General features: G+C 36.0%; 1 protein-coding gene across 12 annotated transcripts in view; it reads right to left on the bottom strand.

Moving 5' to 3' along the window:
• ATE1 (arginyltransferase 1) overlaps positions 1–20,591 on the bottom strand; it is a 184,670-nt gene that overhangs the window by 127,011 nt on the left and 37,068 nt on the right. For all 12 annotated transcript variants that reach the window (XM_020979230.2, XM_020979235.2, XM_020979236.2 and 9 more), the window contains one exon: positions 12,785–12,817. In XM_020979230.2, the coding sequence (XP_020834889.1) occupies positions 12,785–12,817 (33 nt within the window). The remainder of the gene's footprint in view (positions 1–12,784; positions 12,818–20,591) is intronic.

Below are 20,591 nucleotides of genomic sequence, written 5' to 3'. Positions count from 1 at the left end.
CCCAGAGAAGAAGGGATGCTGCTTAGCAGCATGATATGCACCTTGCAGAAGCTTTATTCCAGGCACCAGATTTCTCATAATTTTAAGAACTGGGTTGCAGTCCTACTTCTATCTGTTTTAGTGTGTTTTTTTTTTTTTTAGGCAATTGGGGTTAAGTGACTTGCCCAGGGTCACACAGCTAGTAAGTGTCAAGTGTTTGGTCTGAGGCTGGATTTGAACTCAGGTCCTCCCGACTTCAGGGCCGGTGCTCTATCCACTGCGCCACTTAGCTGCCCCTACTTTTATCTGTTTTCAACCAACTGTACTAATGCTACTCTACAATTATTTTTTAAAATTGTCTTTATTAGCATGGAATACTGGAAAGTGACTACACACTTCCAAAATCTCAACTGTACTTTTATGATTTCCATAACAACACATCCTTGAAACTGCTTAGATAGCATAACATGCTAGATACCAGTATTTTACAACCTATTTTATACTACAGGCAGTAAATTGTATTTGTTATCTTCTAAACAACATACTTCCTTAGTTACACACACAAATGAATTACATGATGTTATAACAGTAATAATGCAAAAATGTTCTGGTTTGCTTGTTTCCAAACGTCTCTCACATTTTCTTCTAAAGACGATTAACTTAAAATTATACTTACTAATAAGAAATGCAACAGAAAGGGGGCAGAGCCAAGATGGCAGAGTAAAGGCAGGGACTCGGCCTGAGCTCTCCCCCAAGCCCCTCCAAATTCCTTTAAATAATGATTAAACAAACTCTAGAGCACCGGGACCCACAAAAAGATGAAGTGAAACAATATTCCAGTCCAAGACAACTTAGAAGGTTAGTATGAAAGGTCTTGTTGCACCAGGGCAAGAGAGGAGCACAGGCCGAGCCAGCACAGACTAGGCCCCAGCAAACGAGAAGCAGGCCTCAGGGCAACTGAATCAGCAGCAACAGTGGTCGTTTCCTTACTTCTCAGTCCACAGACTCCAAAGACAGCTTAGAAGGTCAGTAGGAAAGCTCTATCACACCTGGGTGAGAGTGGAACAGTCCAGAACAGGAGGGCCCCAACAAACCAGGAGCAGGCCTTGGGAGCCACTGAATTCCAGCAGCAGCAGTGGCTGCTTCTGGAGTTCTCAGCCCACAGAAGGCAAGGGGGTTGAACAACTAATCAGAAGGAGATTACAGGGGTCTCTTTGGTGGAACTAGGCGCAGGACTCTGTCCCAGAGAAAAAACTGATGGTGTCTAAATACAGAATGAAACATAATTTTAAAATTTATTTTTCTTGAGTTTTTTTACTATGTTTTCTTTTACAACATGACTATTACGGAAATGTTTTGCATGACTACACATGTATAATCTGTATTAAACTGTTGCTTCTCAATGTGGGAGTGGGGAGGAAGGAAAGGAGAGAATTTGGAACTCACAGTTTTAAAAACAAATATTAAAATTGTTTTTACATGTAACTGGAAAAAAATAAAATATTAAATAAATAAAAAACAAACGAAAGAAAGAAATGCAACAAAAAATACAGCTAACAAAAGCCAAGAGGCGAGTCATCTATTTAAAAAGTGTGGACCACATTTCTGATTTCTTCTCTCTTACATAACAAAAATGGCTAATAATGGTTTTCACAATGGCATTCCATGTTACTCTGCTTTTCACAATAACATACCAAAATATAAACATCACGCACCTACAAGGAATTTTTTTTTAATCAAAACAATTGAGTTAATAAAGTAACAAGTAAGGGAAGGTCCTATTTAGAAGATACAAGAGGCTGTGAGTAGAAACTCAGACTGTCACATGACCACACCTTTCTGGGCCTTCAACTCCTCATCCTAAAAGAACTTATTGTTAAGAAAAAGTAAAACTTTTCACAGGAGTAACGCTTATATTCATAACAACATACTATGATGAGAAAGAGTCTGAAGAAATAATTTCCACTTTAATTAAAACTACAGGAAATATAGGTAATCAGATAACTGAAACAATTCATATAAAAATATTTCAATGTGCATTGGTTAAAGTTTTTTGTTACGTTTCCCCCTCAAAATAATATTTAAAGTTTTAAAAATACTTTTTTCACAACTCTTAGACATAAATAAAAACAAAATATTATTTTAAAAGTCTGCTGCTCATTATTTTCTAATGATTTTAGTTGTGGAGACATGTTCCTACTCTAAACTACAAAAATAAAAAAGCAAACCCAGCAAAATGGCTCTCGGGCAGTATAAGCTAGAGGAGAAGAGAACTGTGTTAAGAATGCATACTTGAAAGTTTCATAAATTATACACAAATATAAAAAGTAATACACAAATATTAAAAAGTTGCAGAATGGAGAATGTAGTTCAAATAAAAGAACCAAGCACAGCATAATCTGTCCCTAATTAAAAAAGTTTCAAGATGTTCTAAGAATGGGAAAGAAGCCAGGAATCTCTCCATAAATAGGCCAAGGCTATACAGGTTCTAAAAACCATTTGAAATCCAGAGTTAAATCTTCCTCTATAAGTAGAGTACATTCTAGGTAATGCCTTGGGCCTTAAAGTTTGGAATGCGACTCCAGAGTAGTTGTAGGGCACAGAGCAAGTCCTTAAGTCCTAGTACCACCCTCTTCTTCTCTGAAAACAAGATCTCAGAACTAAAAATGCCTTGGGTCTTGACAAACCAAGGAAGTAGGCAGCCCACACCAAATCCATACTCCAGCATTACAGGACCCCAGAAGGTAGGGCCTTGATCAAGGAGCAGCAGCATGTTGTAGTGAAGAGAACAATGAACTTGGCAATCAGGAACATGAGATCAAATCCCACTTTAGATGCTTACTAGTTATATCATGACAGGGGAATCATTTAACCTTTCTAAACCTCAGTTTCCTTATCTGCAAAACAGGGATAACAATAGTACCTACTACCTAGCACCTACAAGGGCAGCTAGGCAATGCAGTGGATACACCACCAGGCCTGAAGTCAGGAAGACTTTCCCCCGAGTTCAAATCCAGCCTCAGACACTTACTAGCTGTGTGACCCTGGACAAGTCATTTCACTGTCTTTGCCTCAGTTTCCTCATGTGTAAAATGAGCTGAAGAGGTGCAGCTAGGTGGCGCAGTAGATAGAGCCCCGGCCCTGAGGTCAGAAGGACCTGAGTTCAAATCTGGCCTCTGACCAAACACTTGATACTTACTAGCTGTGTGAACCCAGGCAAGTCACTTAACCCCAATTGCCTTAAAAACAAAAAAATAAAAAAATAAAATATATTAAAATGAGTTAAAGAAGGAAATGGCAAACCACTCCAATATCTCAGCCAAGAAAAACCCAAACAGAGTCATGAAGAGTTGGACATGACTAAAATGACTCAACAGCAACTATCTTCACCAGACCTGTGAAGGTCTATTTGCAAATAAGGTAATAAAGAACTTTACAAATTTATTTTCAATGTGCTTTAAGCACACTACATAATACCAGATATTATTATCAACTGATAATTCTCCACGAGCAAGAACATTTAGAGTCTTTCTTCCCTTAGCCCTTGATCTAGAATCAAGAACCAGTGAGGTGAAGACTCTCTCCCCTTCCTACTTCTTCCCACCTCTATCCACCTGACACCGACATTTCTACTTATCCACTCAGAAACCATCCTTGTCATAATTTCTTACAGCACAATAAAATTCCATCACAAGCATGTGTCATAAATTATTCAGCCATTCCCCAAGTGAACGGCACTCTTTCAGTTTCCAATTCTTTGCTACCACAAAAAGAGCTGCTATAAAAATTTTTATACAGATGGAGCCTTTTCCTATTTCCCCTGATCCCTAGTAGTTGTATCACTGGGTCAAAGGTTATGCACAGCTTAATAAACTTTGGGGCATAGCTCCAAACTGCCTTCCAGAATGGCTGGACCAAGCTCTATCAGACACACCTAGTGTATCTATCTGTTTTCCCACAGTCCTTCAAGCATTTGCCATTTTCCCTTTTTTTTTGCCCATTTGACAAATCTGATGGATTTGAGATAGTACCTCACAGTTGTTTGTTTTAAATTGTATTTCTCTAGTTAGTAGCAATTTCGAGCATTTTTTCATATGATTATTGATAGCTTTGATTTTTTTCTCTAAGAACTCATTGGTAATATACTTTGACCACATCAATCAGGGAATGGCTCTTATTTTTATAAATCTGAATTAGTTCTAGGGCAAGATTTCCTAACCTAGTAAGGGATAGAAGCAAAAAACGTAAGATAACAATTTTCACTACATGAAACTGAAAGCATTTTGCACCAATAAAATTAACACAACTAAAATAAAAAAAGAAAGTATTCAATTGAGGGGGAAAAAAACCTTTCCATGATATATCTTTGATAAATGACTAAAATCTAAGATACATAAGGACCTAACAGAAGTATATAAACTAAAAGTCACTCTCAAATGGACTTATTAAAGGATATGAAGCAAAACCTGTAAAATGGATTTTTAAAAACTTGTTCCAAATTGCTGTCCAGAACTGTTGGAACAATTCCCAGCCCTGCCTACAATGTTTAAGTGTGACTGTTTTTCTACAATCCTTACAACATTGGTTATTTGTATCTTTCGTTACTTTTGTCAGTTTACTGGGTATGAGGTAAAATCAAAGAGTTATTTTGATTTACATTTTTGTTATTAGTGATTTTATTATCATGTAATTCACACCTTTCTACCTTCTTCATACCAAGATTATAGTATAAGATCCTTTGATCCAGGGATCCCTCCCACTAAGTATACTCCAAAAAGATCAATGATAAAAATAAAAATCCCATTTACACTAAAATGTTTAATATAGCACCATGCATTAAATGTTAAGGCAAGTAAGTGGTGCAGTAAGTAGAAGTCCGAAAGACTGGAATTAAAATACAGCCTCAAATACTCCTGGTTAGGTAACCCTGGGCAAGTCACTTAACCTGTATTAGCCTCATGTTCTCTCACCTATAAAACAGATAATGATAGACCTATCTCTCAAGGCTGTTGTGAAGATAAAATGAGATAATATTTGTAAATGTTTTGTAAGACTTAAGCTGCTATTTGAATGCTAGTTGTAGCAGTAGCAGCTTATAATCACATTTGTTATGTAAATTTAATTATAATTTCATCATAACTACTGTGATTATTTTATCATTAAAATTTTTTAAAGAGTTACGCTTCATAGCAATAATTTTATTGTTTGATTACAACCACATGTAAATTAGTATAAAATATAATGGAGTTGTACTTTCTTTTTGGTATAGTAGCAAAAAACTAAAAACAAGGTAGATGCCTATAAATTAAGGAATGGTTAATCAATTTGTGATACATAAATAGAACTAAATAATTCTCTGCCATAAGAAACAGCCTATACAAAGACCCATGGAAAAGCTTATATAAACACAAGCACAGTAAAGTTAGCAGAACCAAGAAAACATTACATACAATGAGTACAACAACACAAATGAAAAGAATCAGAAGAAAATCACAATTGAATGCTGTGAAATTATAATAATCAAGCCAGGTTGTAAAGAAGAGATATAGGAGACTATGCCACCCTCCTGTTTTTTACACAGGTGGGATACTATCAGTGTGATACACTGCATACAATAGCAAACATGTGATTTTTTTTGTCAGTTTTGTTGAAATTTTTTTTTCTTTTTGATAACCCTCTGAAAGGAACACAGGGAAGAGATATTTTAGGAAGCATGGGTGATATAAAAAAAATAAGATGTTAATAAAAAGTTTAAATGATTTGATAATCAAAAGAAAAGAGGGGAATGGAAAAATGAACAGAAAACCACTAGGTGAATGACTCAGATATAAGAGATGTGTAGCTATATAAAGAGGTCAGATACATTATAAAGGAATTCAAAATGAAAAAAAATAATAATCTAAGGTATATACCCACATAATAGTTAGTTTTTCTTTCAAATAATTCTTCTGTCACTGTCATCCTTTAAAATGGTAATGAGACTGCAGCCTACTCGATCTGCTGGCTGAATTGTCTGAGAAGAGAGAATTTCAGGAATCTCTTGGTCTCTGATATACAATCCCTTTTATTTAACTACACCTAATTGAAGACATCTGTAACTGGTGCCACACAAAATTTAACTCAGGTTTAGAAATGTCAATAAAAAATGTCTATAAGAGAGAAGTCTGATATAAACGTAGCAAGGGAGTGTGCATCAGCATCTACAAAACCACACAAAATTAGGAATATAATGGAAATCTGTTGCCTAACTTGATGAGGTGATAAAAGCCCCTTTTCCTATAAAGCTTAATGAGCTCTATTAGTCTTTAGCTTGCAGGAATGTAAGAGGGTCAGCTCCACAGAGGAAAGTAACTGACTCTCCACACATGGCTCCATTCAAATAGCAACATATCAAATTACTGATGTAATTACTATAACCTGACAATTTCATTAGAGTCATGTGATAGTTAACTCTTTAGGACCTACAACAAAGAGCCCCCCAAAACCACACAGTTCACTCCTATTTTGATTTGTAACCTACAAAAAAATTTGAAGTTTTACCATAAGCTGCAAATTTCATGGGGTTTTTCCCTGTTCTTAAAAGAAAAAAAAATAATTTATTTCTCCTTTACCAAAACTTAGGTATTTGCCATCTCTAAGCTTCCTTCCCAAGTCTTCATTTCAATGGAGAAATTAAAATATTTCTAGATCTACACGATTTCCAAATACTATCACCTAAACTCACAGGTATTGCCTTAGAATAATAAGGGTTAATTAGCAAATATAAATGTTGCTGTTAAAAAATGTGTATGTGACTCCAAAACTAGAGATTTACTGTGGAATATCAAATTCCACAAAGACAAGTATATACATAGGAGAGCTACATGTTTATAGTTCAAGATTACAAAGAGGAATTGTTATCAATAATTCTGGTGTTGCCCCACCTCTCATCCTCCAGTTTCCTTAACCTTACAAGTTTGTATGTGTGATTTCAATGGCATAGGTAACTCCAGCATATGAAGTCTCCCCAGCAATGTAGATGACTAACCTGTCTGTAACATAATTTTAGAAACACCTGCCCAAGGATATTATTCTAGTTCATTTGGCTGTGCATTGGGGAGCCACGCAAAGAAGAAAATGACAGAAAAGATTTTGAGGAAGCAGAGGTTAAAAAGAAAGACATGGACTAAAATTCTACAGGAGTAAAGAAGGCAGGGAGATGCTATAGGATGTAATTCTGTATTGATGATGAAATAAGCCTCCTATCTCTTGACAGAGTAAAAATGCAGCAGTGGTGAAGACAGACAGATTTTCAGCTAAAGACAACCTGTTATTTCTTTTGCTTGACAATACCTATATCTCCTACATGGGAAGAGGTGGAGGGAGGTAAACGACAGATGATAAAAAAGAAAGAAGCATCCATAAAACATCCTATAATATACAAAACAAAACAAAAATTATTGCAGAAAGGGACATAAATCAGGCACAAAATTTGTTATTACCTTGTTAAATTTAAAGTACTTTTAAAAGAACTAAAGAACACACGTGCATAGGTCCATGTATAATCTTTTTTTCCTTCATATATATATGTGCTTCTTAATGAATGAAGGTCATAATAATTCATAATAAAAGAAAATTTTTAAAAGGATAAAATTATTCCTTCAGAAATTATTTTCCTAACATAAGGAACACAATATAAATGAAGCAGAAAAACAGAAGATCTAGGCAATTCATAAACTTAGACTGTAAAAAGAAATACACCAAAATTGGAAGGGTAGCCAAGAGACTTAATGACCCTACCTAAGAACCCATTATGGTCCTGCAAACATGATGTGAATAGTACTAAAGCCCAGAATGAGCTAAAGTTGAGAATAAAAGAGAGGAGAACATATAGAGACTGTTCTTTCATTGATGGTGAGAAAATCTGAACACTAATGCATTGTTGGTAGAGTTGTGAACTGATCCAACCATCCTGGAGAGCAATTTGGAACTATGCCCAAAGGGCTATAACAATGTGCAAATCCTTTGATGCAGCAATACCACTTCTAGGGCTGTATTCCAAAGAGATTATAAAAATGAGGAAAAGACCCACATGTACAACAATATTTATAGCAGCTCTTTTTGTGGTGGCAATGAATTGGAAATTGAGGGTATGCCCATCAATAGGGGAATGGCTGAACAAGTTGTGTATTTGAATATAACGGAATACTATTGTGCTATAAGAAATGATGAGCAGGCAGACTTAAAAAAAACCTGGAAGGACTTATATGAATCGATGGTGAGTGAAGTGAGTAGAACCAGGAGAACGTTGTACACAATAACAGCCACATTGTGTGATGATTGACTTTGACAGACTTAGCCCTTCTCAGCAATGCAAGGATGTAATACAACTGCAAAAGATTCATGATGGAAAATACTATCCACATCCAGAGAGCCAACTATGGAGTCTGAATGCAGATTGAAGCATACTATTTGCTCTCTCTTTTTTAAACTTGGCTTTCTTTTTGTTTTGTTTCTTCTTTCTTGTGGTTCCTCCCCATTCGTTCTAATTCTTCTTTACAACATGACTAATGTAAAAATATGTTCAATAAGAATGTATATGTAGAGCCTATACCAGATTGCATGCCATCTTGGAGAGAGGGAAGGGGAGGGAGGCAGAGAAAATTTAAAACTCAAAAGCTTATGGAAGTGAATGTTGAAAACTAAAAATAATTTTTTTTTAAGAAAGGGACTACATCTGTGCCTGAGGTAAAGGAACAGTGATAATTGACAACAGGGGAAAGGCAGAGCTGGTCAACCCTGACTATGTTTCTGTTTTCTCTGCCAAAGCCAATCACATCAGAAGTGGAAATAATGAAACTAAAATGGCTAACAGAGAGCTCATCCCCAAGATTAGTTAGGTAGATAGCATGGAGAGTAGCTAGCCTGCCTTTAATTAACTCAAGTCACCTTGATCTGCCATCCTTGGACTGGAAGATGTGACTGCTAAGCCATTGCCCATAAGATTTCAAAGAACATGAAAAAGGGAAAGGGACCATAATATTGCAGAAGAGTAAAGATTGTCTTGTTTTTCAAAAGAGAGGGGGAAACCATAGATTTACAGCTAGAAGGGCCCTTCAGGATCACCTAGTGCAATCTCCTCATTTAACTGAGGGAGAAACAGGTTCAAGAGGTGAAAGTCACACCTTCAAGTGCTCTGCAAGCCAATGGTTGAGAACCTCTAATGCCAAAGCCAGTGTTCCTTCTCCTTCATGCTTCTTCTAACAAATATGCAAACTAAAATCCAGTAAGCAAAACTTCAATTTCTTGAAAAACTCTACAATGAACTCTTAAAAGGATGGTTGGTAAACACCTAAGAAGAGAAGCAGCAATTACAAAGACCTAGCATGGCACCATCAAGAATATATCATGTTCTTATAAGAACCAACACAAAACAAAGAAGAGCCAGGAAAGCAATATGTATAATAAATATAACAACATAAATGTGTTGCTGTTGAGTCATTTTTTCAGTCATGTCCAACTCTTCATGGCCTCATTTGGGGCTTTCTTGGCAAAAATACTGAAGTAGTTTGCCATTTCCTTCTCCAGCAACAACATAAATGTAAAGAACAATAGAACAATAGAAAATTAATACTGTGAAATTATCATCACCAAGTTAGGCCCTAAAAGATAAAATATCTCCCCAACTTATCTGTAAAGGTGGGGATTACATATAGAACCCTGCATACAATGTCAGGCTTTTTTAATGTGTCAGTCTTGCCAAACGGCCTTTTTTTTTTCTGGCTTTCTGGGAAGGGAAAGATGGAGAAATATAGTGAAAAATGTAGGTGAAGTAACAAAAAAATACATCAATAAAAATTTACTTTAAAAATGAACATGTCTTGTCAGATTAACTTCATTTCCTTTTTTTGACAGGGTTGCTAAGTGGAAAGATGAGAGGAATACTAGAAATATAGGTGACCTATCTTAGCCAAGCCTTCAGGAAAAAAAAATCTCACATTATTGCTGTGGAAAAGATGGACAAATATGAACCAAATTATTATACAATTAGATGAATGCAAAAGAGGTTAGAGAGTTGGAATCAAAGGCTAGTTGTTAATGTTTCAATGTCAGTGAGGCAGGAGACATCAGTGGAGGACCCTAGGAATTTGGCACTATGCAGTTAAACATTTTTATCATTTCAATAAATGCATGGTTGGCAAGCTCATCAAATTTGAAGATGACACAAGGCTAGGAAGAATAGCTAATATACTAGGTAACGTTCAGGATTCAGAGAGATCTTTACCGGCTAAAACACTGACCTGGATATAATAAGGTGAAATGTAATACGGAAAAATGTAAAGTCTTAAATTTTGACATACAAAAAAAAATCAACCTCACAGGCAAAATATGGGAGAAGCATGGTTATAGAGCAGTTTTCTGAAAAAGATTTGGGGTTTTAATAGTCTGCAAATTCAATATGAGCCAGCAATGTGATGTGTCGGCCAAAAAAGCTAATGCAACATTCACTTGCATTAAGAATGACATAGCTTTCAGAAAAAGAAGGTGATAGTTCCATTGTACTCAGATCTCATCAGGAGTACTGTGTCCAGCTCTGGTACCATGGGAGAGGCCTACATCCTCCAAGAAGGAAAGTATCCAGAGGCAAGCAAACTTGGTGAATGGTGACAAGAAGTCCATCATATGAGAGACTGTTTGAATTAACTGGGCACGGTTAACCTGGGAAGAGAAAACTGGCAGTGGGAAAAGATATTTCAAGTATTTCAAGTGCTGTTGTACAGAGAAGGATTTATATTTGTTCTGTTTGTGCCCCAGGGGCACAACCAGGAACAATGAGCAGAAATAGTAAAGTGGTAAATTTTGGTTTGATGCCAGGAAAAACTTCCTACCAATGAAAGCTGCAGGCCAAAAGTAGAACAAGCTGCTTCAAGGAGTGGTGTAGTCTCCTTCCTTGGAGGCTGGTCTTCCAGCAAAGGCTGAACAAGCACTGGTCAGAATGTGTGAATGGGACCCAAATCTCACACCATATACCAAAATAAAGTCAAAAGGGGTTCATGACTTAGATATAAAGGCTGATACCGTAAGCAAACTGGGAGAACAAGGAATAGTTTACCTCCCAGATCTATGGCAAACAGAAGAATTCATGAACAAACAGGAGATAGAGAACATCATGAAAAGCAAAATGGATAATTTTGATTACATCAAACTGAAAAGTTTTTGCACAAACAAAGCCAATGCAACTAAGATTAGAAGGAAGGTAGAAAATTGGGAAAGAATTTTTACAACCAGTGTCTCTGATAAGAGCCTCATTTCTAAAATATATAGAGAATTAAGACAAATTTATGAGACTATAAGCCATTCTCCAATTGATAAATGGTCAAAGGATATGAACAGGCAGTTCTCAGATGAAGAAATTAAAGCCATCTATAGTCATATGAAAAAATGCTCTAAATCATTGGCCAACATGACAAAACAGGAAAATGATAAATGTTGGAGAAGATGTGGGAAAATTGGAACACTAATGCATTGTTGGTGGAGTTGTGAAATGATCCAACCGTTCTAGAGAACAATTTGGAATTATGCCCAAAGGGCTATAAAAATGTGCATACCCTTTGACCCAGCAATAGCACTTCTAGGCCTATATCCCAGAGAGATCATACAAATGGGAAAAGGACCCACATGTACAAAACTATTCATAGCAGCTCTTTTTGTGGTGGCAAAGAAATGGAAATTGAGAGGATGCCCATCAATTGGGGAATGGCTGAGCAAGTTGTGGTATATGAATGTAATGGAATAGTATGGTTTAATGCTGAATGAAATGAGCAGAACCAAGAGAACTTTGTACACAATAACAGCCATGTTGTACGATGACTAATATTGATAAACTTAACCCTTCTCAGCAATACAAGGATCTAAGACATCCCCAGAGGCCTCATGGTGGAAAATGCTATCCATGTCCAAAGAAAGAACTATGGAAGTTGAATTGCTATCATTTTTTTTCTCTTCTGTTGAGTTTTGGTTCCTCTTTCTAACAGTTCCTCCCATTGGTTTTAATTTTTACTTACAACTTCACTAATGTGAAAATACATTTAATAGGAATGTAAATGTATAGCCTATAGGAGATCGGCGCCGCCTTGGGGAGGGGGGGAGGGAGGAAGGGGGAGAAAATTTTAAACTCAAAAGCATATGGAAGTGAGTGTTGATAAACCAAAATAAATTAATAAAATTAAAAAAAAAAAAAGAAACATGTGAATGGGGATTGCTTTCGTGCAAGGGTTGGACTAGATGGCCACCACGGTCCCTTCCAAGTCTCAAAATCTGTGATTCTGTGACTTCTTCCTCTCTTTAAAAAATGAAGTTAAATGTATAACTTTCTCCCCCCAACAATTCCTTAGTTGTTCCACGTGCTACAGTCTCTTCTCAACTACAGTTAATTCCTTAAGGACAGTAACTCTTTCTTACTTTTTTTGTTCCCATCATTAATTTCAATATAGTCTGGAAATTTTAAGAGCACTTAATAAATGCCCAATGAAAGGACTGATATTAATACTGTCTTAAATAAAGTAATGACTTAAAACTAAGGACAAGTTTACCAGGGATAAATGAAAAAGAATGCAAACTGAAAAATGCTATGAAAATGGCTTTTGATAGTATCTATCATCTAACGGAACTATCTTCATCTCCAAATGAGCCTTTATCAGTTTTACTGAAAACTATATGTCCAAATATCAGAAAGTGGTATGCTTTATTATACTTGCCTATAAAAATTAGTACAATAACAAATATGCTATAAGAATCTAGTTAAAATAAATGAGTAAATACTTACCTCCAGTGGTGAACTGCAAAGGAATCTTGTGAACTGCATAGCAGGGATTGAAAAGAATCATATTCCCCCAGAAATGAAAGACATACACACAAAAAAAGAAAAATAAGAAAAAATATTATAATTCACAACTCATTTTAAATAACAATTGCATACTTACATATACTAAGGAAACTTAAAAAACTATAGTTGTAAATTTTTAAATCAATGAAAAATTTAAAACTGGCCTCATTGCCATCTTCAGCTCTAGCTTGTCTTTTCCCTAGAGCCGATGTATCTGGCTTTCTAAAGTTTAGGACAATGAAAGTATTACACGGAGCTAAAAACCTTCTAACCCCTAGCTTTTAAAAAGAAGCTGGATGACTTGTCAGTGACACTGTAAGTAGCAATTAATGAATCATATTTGAGGGACATACCTGAAAGATTCCTTCCAACTTTAAGAGTCTACGCTTTTAGCCAATATAGGTATGTGTGTGTACATACATACATGTGTGTACATATGTATACATACATTTGTATGTGTAATTAGATATGTATGTATACATGTATATGATATGTAATACATACATGTATATAATATGGATATACAATATGGATATCCATATTGGCTTATGGATAATTAATAAAAGGAAAAAAGTAAGTTCCAAGTCAAAACACATTACATTATCACCTGAAGATCTAGGCCCAACCTCCATCTCTGATACTTAATAACTGTGTCACCATGGGCAAGTAATTTAATTTCTCTAAGCCTCAGTTTACTCATCTACAAAACACAAGTAATATCCATGGCTCCTACCTCACAGGCTTGTGGTAAGGATCAAATGAGATAAATACATCATATGCTAAACTTAAAACTCTATAAAAATCAGCCAGCTATTGTGGTCTCCAAAAAACTAAGTAACTTATATTATTACCATTACAATTCCTTTCCATAAACCAAAAAAACCATAGCTGTTTTTTTTTATCTTTACTATTAGGTGAACATTCTGGAAGTGTATGCCAAGTGATCAAACCATCACCATTATGGCTATGTACCACAATCTGAAGAAATTCATCCCCTATTATTTAAAACTCTACTTTAATAGATCTAGGTTAGCAAGTTTCTACCTTTCATAGAATAATAAAATGTTAAATAATAATTAATGATAGATAACATATGCATATAATGGTTTATAGTTTACAAGTACTTTCTTCACAATACCACCATAAATCAGTGTAAATTTTAATATCCACATTTCACAAATTAGAAAACTGAAGTTTCAAGAAATTAAGTGACTATCAAAGAACTTAAACTCAGCTTGTCTAAATTCAAATTTAGTGCTTTTCACACAATATTCAGGTATATTTGATTTTTTAAAAATAATTGTTGGCATCTTGAACTTAACAGCCAATATGAGTATTCCATATATAAAGAACAGAAAGAATACTGTACATGAAACCCTGAATCTCCATTACACATGGTTTTTTAAAAGTATATTCTGACACTCCACATACTACTTAACAAAAGTGTCTAGCTTTTCTGTTTACCTCTGAACCTCCTTCTATTCTACAAACTTTTAAAAAGGTTTCATTGATGTCTTTATCATTCTTTTCTCCCCCATCACTACCTACTTCCCCTGCCACAAACAATTTTTTTCTTACAAAGCCCTCCACTGTTGAACTGTTAACATAATTAGTCAAACAAACTCTACATTCTTACATCTTTCAGAGAGGTTTTTCTTTATGATATTGTAGTTCTGGAAAACTCTTCTCTTTGCTCTGCACATTTCATTTTGCATCAGTTCACACGTCTTCCCAGATTTTTCTGAATCTGTCCCTTTCATAATTTTTTTTGATGCAAATATTTCCCTATATCATATAGTATAACTTATTCAGCTATTCCCAATTGATGAACATTCCTTTAGTTTACAATTCTTTGCTACGACAAATATCATGATACACATGAGACCTAACATGAGTCTCAAAAGTTTTCAAATATAATCTGAAATTAATTTTATTTTGCATGGTTTACAAGCTTTTATTTTGAAAGCTTTATACATAGGAAGTAGCATATATACAGTATTACATGATGGCAACTGGCACAAAATGTTACTACTTGTAGAAATAAAGACAGGCATTATGTCTTACTACCTGCCACTAGCTCAATAATGTATATATTTTCCTTAATTTCCATTTTAAGATAGAATATTTATAAAACAGGTATTTCATGGAGATTTTAAAACTTTCTTCCCCTTTGAAGTTACAAAAACATGAAATAACATGATTCAAAGCACTCATTCTCTGAAGCAAAAAAAAGCAAATAACAAGTCACAAGTTATATATCCATATTCCCATTAGCAAACATGAAAAAGATTTCCAACTCCTTCTGTTAGTTTACTGGGAAAAAAAATCTATAGGCATTTTACTTCATCTGTTAACTATTTAACCTCTTTCACAAAGTGTATTTTGAAGAACAAGGAAATAAGAAAATTAAATATTATTACAAAATATACTTGATATACTGACTCCACAACTAGAATCATTTTAAATAAAAACAATTATGTTAACCATTTCAATATAACTAAGTCCCTTCTATATCCTGGCTGGAAGCCCATATTAACAGCATTTTGTGAATGTAGATATATAATTGTTTTGAACAAGAAATCGTCAGTAATAAGTCTTTTCACAAGTTAACTCTCTATTTATCAGTAAGTGTGCTTCTTTTGTTTTTGTTTTTTTGGTAAGGCTATCGGGGTTAAGTGATTGCCCAGCGTCACACAGCTAGTGTTAAGTGTCTGAGGCTATATTTGAACTCAGGTCCTCCTGACTCCAAGGCCAGAGCTCTATCCACTGTGCCACCTAGCTGCCCCCTAGTAAGTATGCATCTTAAAAGATACTCCCCTAAGTACATGTAATAAATGCAATGCTAAATGTTCTTAATAAAACTTTAATTTTTCAAAATATTAAGTGATTTTTTCCAGGCAAATATTCATATATAAGTGAGAGTAATACAATAAATTTTAATTCAACAGGCATTTATTATACACCTACTCCATAAAAGGCACTATGGATACAACACAAAAATCACAAACCAGTCCCAAACTTCAAGGATCTTATAGCTCTTCTATGGAGGGATTCAACATGGAAATAGGTCAGAAAGATGAAACAGAATAATCCGAGGAAGAAGAGAACACTAACAAGGTGCCATATCAGGGAAATTTTCTTGGCAGAAGTGGGCCCAGAACTGACTCCTGCAGAAGGAAGAGGTAAAGACGCAGTTGTCATTTCCCCTCCCTCAACCCCAAAGGCAAGTTACCAGAGAAAATTGGCCACTAAGTATGGGGAATAGCAAGTAGGCCAAGCAGCTGAAACAGAATATTTAAAGAAGTAGCCATGTGGCAACTGATCACTAATGTGACATAAGTCTAGAAGGCGTGACAGCAACCTGACTGAGAAGAGTTCGTATTTTATCTTTGAGGAAACACAGGGCCACTCAAGAGTCTTATGCAGGATCTGTGCTTTAGGGAGATTGTGTTGGCAGCTACGTACAAGATGGAGTAGAGAAGAGAAAGACTAATCAAGAAACTAATTGGAAAGCTACTATAGTAGCTTAGATGCAAGGACAAAGGCCTGAAAAGGGGTGGTGGCTATGTGGTTAAGGAAGTGGATTTGAGAGATAATGTGGAGGGAAAATTTATTAAGACTTGGCAAACTGACTGGATTTGGGGGAAAGATAAAAAAGAATAAAGGGTCAGAAATGACCAAAGATTGAAAAACTGCGTGTATGGATGAAGAATAGCATTAGCCATGAGAAATACGGATATTTAGAGAAGGAAGAAGTTGAATTCTGGACATGTTTGTCATCCTATGGGACATCTAAGTGGAAATATCCTGCAAGCCATGGGTGACAAAAAATTAGAGCAACTAGAAACTAGATATATAGATAGAAATAAACTGAGCCCATGGAATAACTTGACCAACTGAGATGCCAAGACCACAAGGAGAGAATGTAGAGAGAAGGGATCCTGGGATACAGACATAATTAGGAGGTCAGAAGAAAAGCTTCTTGTCACAAAAGCCTAGAGAACAAGGATTAATCAGAAGAGCAAAAGCAAGAGAAAAACAGAACTGAGAAAACTGGATTCAGTGATTGAAAGATTGTTGTTAACCTTCAAGTAGCTCAACTGAATGATGGTTTGAGAAGTTAGACTACAAAGGGCTGGGAAGGAGTGGAGGCAACAAGTTAGACACTTTTTCTATGAGTTTGCCTGTAAACAGGTAAAAAGCTACAAGATAACGGTTTGGGAGGATGGCAGGGTCACGTGAATAAGGATTTTTGAGAATGGGGAAGATCTAAGTATGTTAGTAGGTGGAAGGGAAGAGCTTTGTACATAATGAAAATAAAAGTGGGGAGGGGGAGTGATGAATGACAGACAAGCTGCCAGAGGAAATGGAAGAACTGACTTTGGCAAGGAGAAAGACCATCTCTCTTCCAACACTGAAGCCAAGGAGAAAATAAGGGTCTGGTTTAGAAGAGTTTTAAGGATTAGAACTGAGGAGAAGAGAGAGCCCATAAAAGCTATCTTCCATTTTAAATAGGTGAGGAGGGGAAGGCAGCGGTAGGGGAGGCTTGAGGATGAAGAAATTAACTGAATAGCTGCTTTGGAGACTATAACAGAAAATAAAACAAAGAAGAAATTAAAGGATTGTTATGCAGTACAAAGGACTGAATTGTAAGATGGGGTAGCAGAAATTTGTGCCACACAGTCTGCATGGTTCTGTCATTTCCTCCAGCAGTGCATCAATAGAAACAGAAGAAACAGGTAATGGGAATAAGCAAGAGCCAGTGTTCAGAAAGGCACAAGCATCAGGATAAGCAGGCAAGGAATCTAAGGGTAGTGGGCAGCATATAGTGAAACTGCTTAACTACACCTAAGTGGTACAGTGGACAGACTGCTAGACTTGGGAGTCAGGAAAAACTGAATTAAAATCTGGCCTCAGACACTTACTAGCTATGTGATCCTGGGCTAATCACTTAACTTCTGTTTACCTCAATTCCCTCAACTGTGAAATTAGGATAATAACACCTCTTACAGTTGATGTGAGGATCAAATCAAATAATAATTGTAAAGCTCTTAGCACCATGCCCAGCATATAGTAGGTGCTCTATGAATGCTAGCTATTATTAGAATTGTTGTTGTTGTTATAATAAGGTCAAGACTTCAAAGGAAAGAAAAGGAAGCCAGAATGGTTTGAAGGACTATAAGAAAAGGAAGGGACAGAATTAAGGGAAGTCATGATAGGAGCAAAGAAAAGGTTTAATAGGTGTTAAAGAGAGGACACGAGTAAGAATAGTAGGATATAATTTTTTCAAAAGGGCTCAGAGTTCAGAATGACTGACAGAACAGTTACAAACGAGAATGAAATCAAACATGCCTGTTCCTGTGTGTAGCTGAGGTTGAGTAAAGATGGAGGTAATGGAAATTAAGAGGTTTGATGACTTAAGAGGATAATATTTGAAACGGCCTCAAAATTTACAGAAGGCCCCACACTGGAGGCCAAAGGTTGGGGTAAAAAGAAATAAAGAGCCAAATACTAAATTCTTTGTGAAAGTTGAGAAAATGACTTGGAATTTAATAGGTATCAACTTGTTGTTGGATGGAATGAGCCTCAAAGTGTTGAGTAATGAGGGCTAAGGAAAAGTCTAGAATTAGTAGTGAAGTTCAGGAGTAGGCCTACTTTTCCTTGTGACTCAGTGTGCTAAGCCACAGAAGACCTAACACAAGGTGCACAAAGTACTAGAGAGGATAGCCAGGGATGCAGTCTTCTGGGAAAACCAGACTTCTATTAGTGCAAGAGGTCACTGTAGGAGCATGATGAAAGGAAGAGTGCTAAGACAAGGAAAAGTGTATTGAGGACAGAACAGAAGATTCCAGAAGGCACAATGGAGGGGTAGGGCAGAACAAGATAAATAATCCGTTAACTTACAACTTCATATTTTAGTGCAAAATAGTCAACAATTCATTAACAAGGCATATACTATTTAAATGTTTTCCTGGATAGCATGGCGCAAATTTGGTTCATTTGCTTTATAAGTAAAAGGAAGAAGTAGTCCCTGAACTATGAAAGATGATAACATAGTCCTTTTTGCTTTATTTTTACTTAAATAAGTAGAACTACTTAGGCATCTGTATTAGCCAGTCATTTCAAATACTATAGCTCCTGATATAATCTATCCCAAAGCACAAATCTGACATCCAATATGCAGAAATATAAAGGTATTATCTGTTTAAAAATTAAATAACTGACTACAACTTTTCACCAAATTATGTAAAAATAACTACTTCAAGTAACCAAAATGTGTTTCTCATACTTATCACTGCACATCTGTTACTCTGTATGCTTTTGATTTTTCACTACAGCTTCCAAAACTTTCAGGCACTGAAACTTACAGTGCTAGTGATCCTTCTCTTCAGTCTTTACCCTACACTGTGCAATACCCCTCAAATTATCAGGAGGCAATCTTTGTTTGATGAGTAACTACAGCTCTTTTATAAAATAAAATCTCCATTTATAGATTGGCACTTAATCAAATTAAAATGCAACTCAGTGTGAAACTTTAAGCATCATATCCAGAAATTTGGAAGCACTGATTCTGTTAAGATCTCAAATTGAGTTATATATATATTTTAAACTTTTTTCTTAGACATATATTTATATTTTTTCAAACTTTAAAGCCATGTGAACACTAAGTTAAGAAAATAAGTACCATATAAATGTATAATTCTTTGAAATTCGACTCCAAACAAGAACCAGAATTCTACTTTTTAATAGTCCATTATGAAAAAAAGGACATTCACAACAGCCTAAAGATAGCCACACAACCTATGAGAAATGGCCTTCTATCCATCCATTTGCCCCTATAACCTTCTTATCCTGGACCACTGCTCAGCAATGCCAGCTCTCTTCTCCTATTGGTGAGTTCCTTCCAGGCCTCAATGACAGGAAGCATTAGGGAGCAGGGAGGCAGTTTTGTCCACCTTTATTCCCCTGCTGACTCTGCATCTGACTTTTTGAACTTTGCCACCATGGCTCAGGTGCCATCTCACCTAGGAATTTTCCTTAGAACTAGGTGCCTCCTCACCCTGGAACATCCACTGATCTCTGTAACCTTCTCACCCTGAAGGAACCTCTTCTGCATCTTTGCCAAGTCCAGGCCTGGAACTCAATCCCCATGTTGCAGCTCCCATCCCCCAGCTTTTTAGCTCTCTTGTCTGTGGTCTTCCATTTAAGCTCCTTGAGGGCAGGGACTATCTTCGTTTTTGCTTACATCTCTATCCTCAGCGTGCAGGACAGTGTCTGGCATAGATCAAGTACTTAAGAAACGCTCAGTGCCTTCACCTTATCTGGCCTTTTACCAAAAGTGTGACTGAAAAGGTCTCTCCACTTAACTGGGAATAAAAATTAAGACTGATAAGCCAAAATCATAATCCCTGCATCTACTAATGTCATTTGGAGGACAGGGAGGCATGAAGGGAAAATTATCAAATCAAACCTTTAATAGGTCTAAAAAAGTTAGAAAACAGACTCTTCTTGTTAGTAAAGAGATCTTAAAAATAAATAATACAACCAGAAAACCTTATGAATACAACAAGCATCGTGGCAGGTTTGTTGGTTAGAAGAATCTAAGTAACACAGTAAATAAAATGCTGGTTTTAGATTAATGATGACCTGAGAACAAATCCTTCCTTAGCTACTTACCAGATGTGTAGCCCAAGGAAATCATTTAACCTCTCTCAGACTCAGCTTCTTCATCTATAAATTGAGGGAG

Source organism: Phascolarctos cinereus, unplaced genomic scaffold (genome assembly GCF_003287225.1).
Source record: "Phascolarctos cinereus isolate Bilbo 61053 unplaced genomic scaffold, phaCin_HiC Scaffold_3;HRSCAF=262, whole genome shotgun sequence".
Lineage (NCBI taxonomy): Eukaryota > Metazoa > Chordata > Mammalia > Diprotodontia > Phascolarctidae > Phascolarctos > Phascolarctos cinereus.
This window is presented reverse-complemented; position numbering and strand designations above follow the sequence as displayed.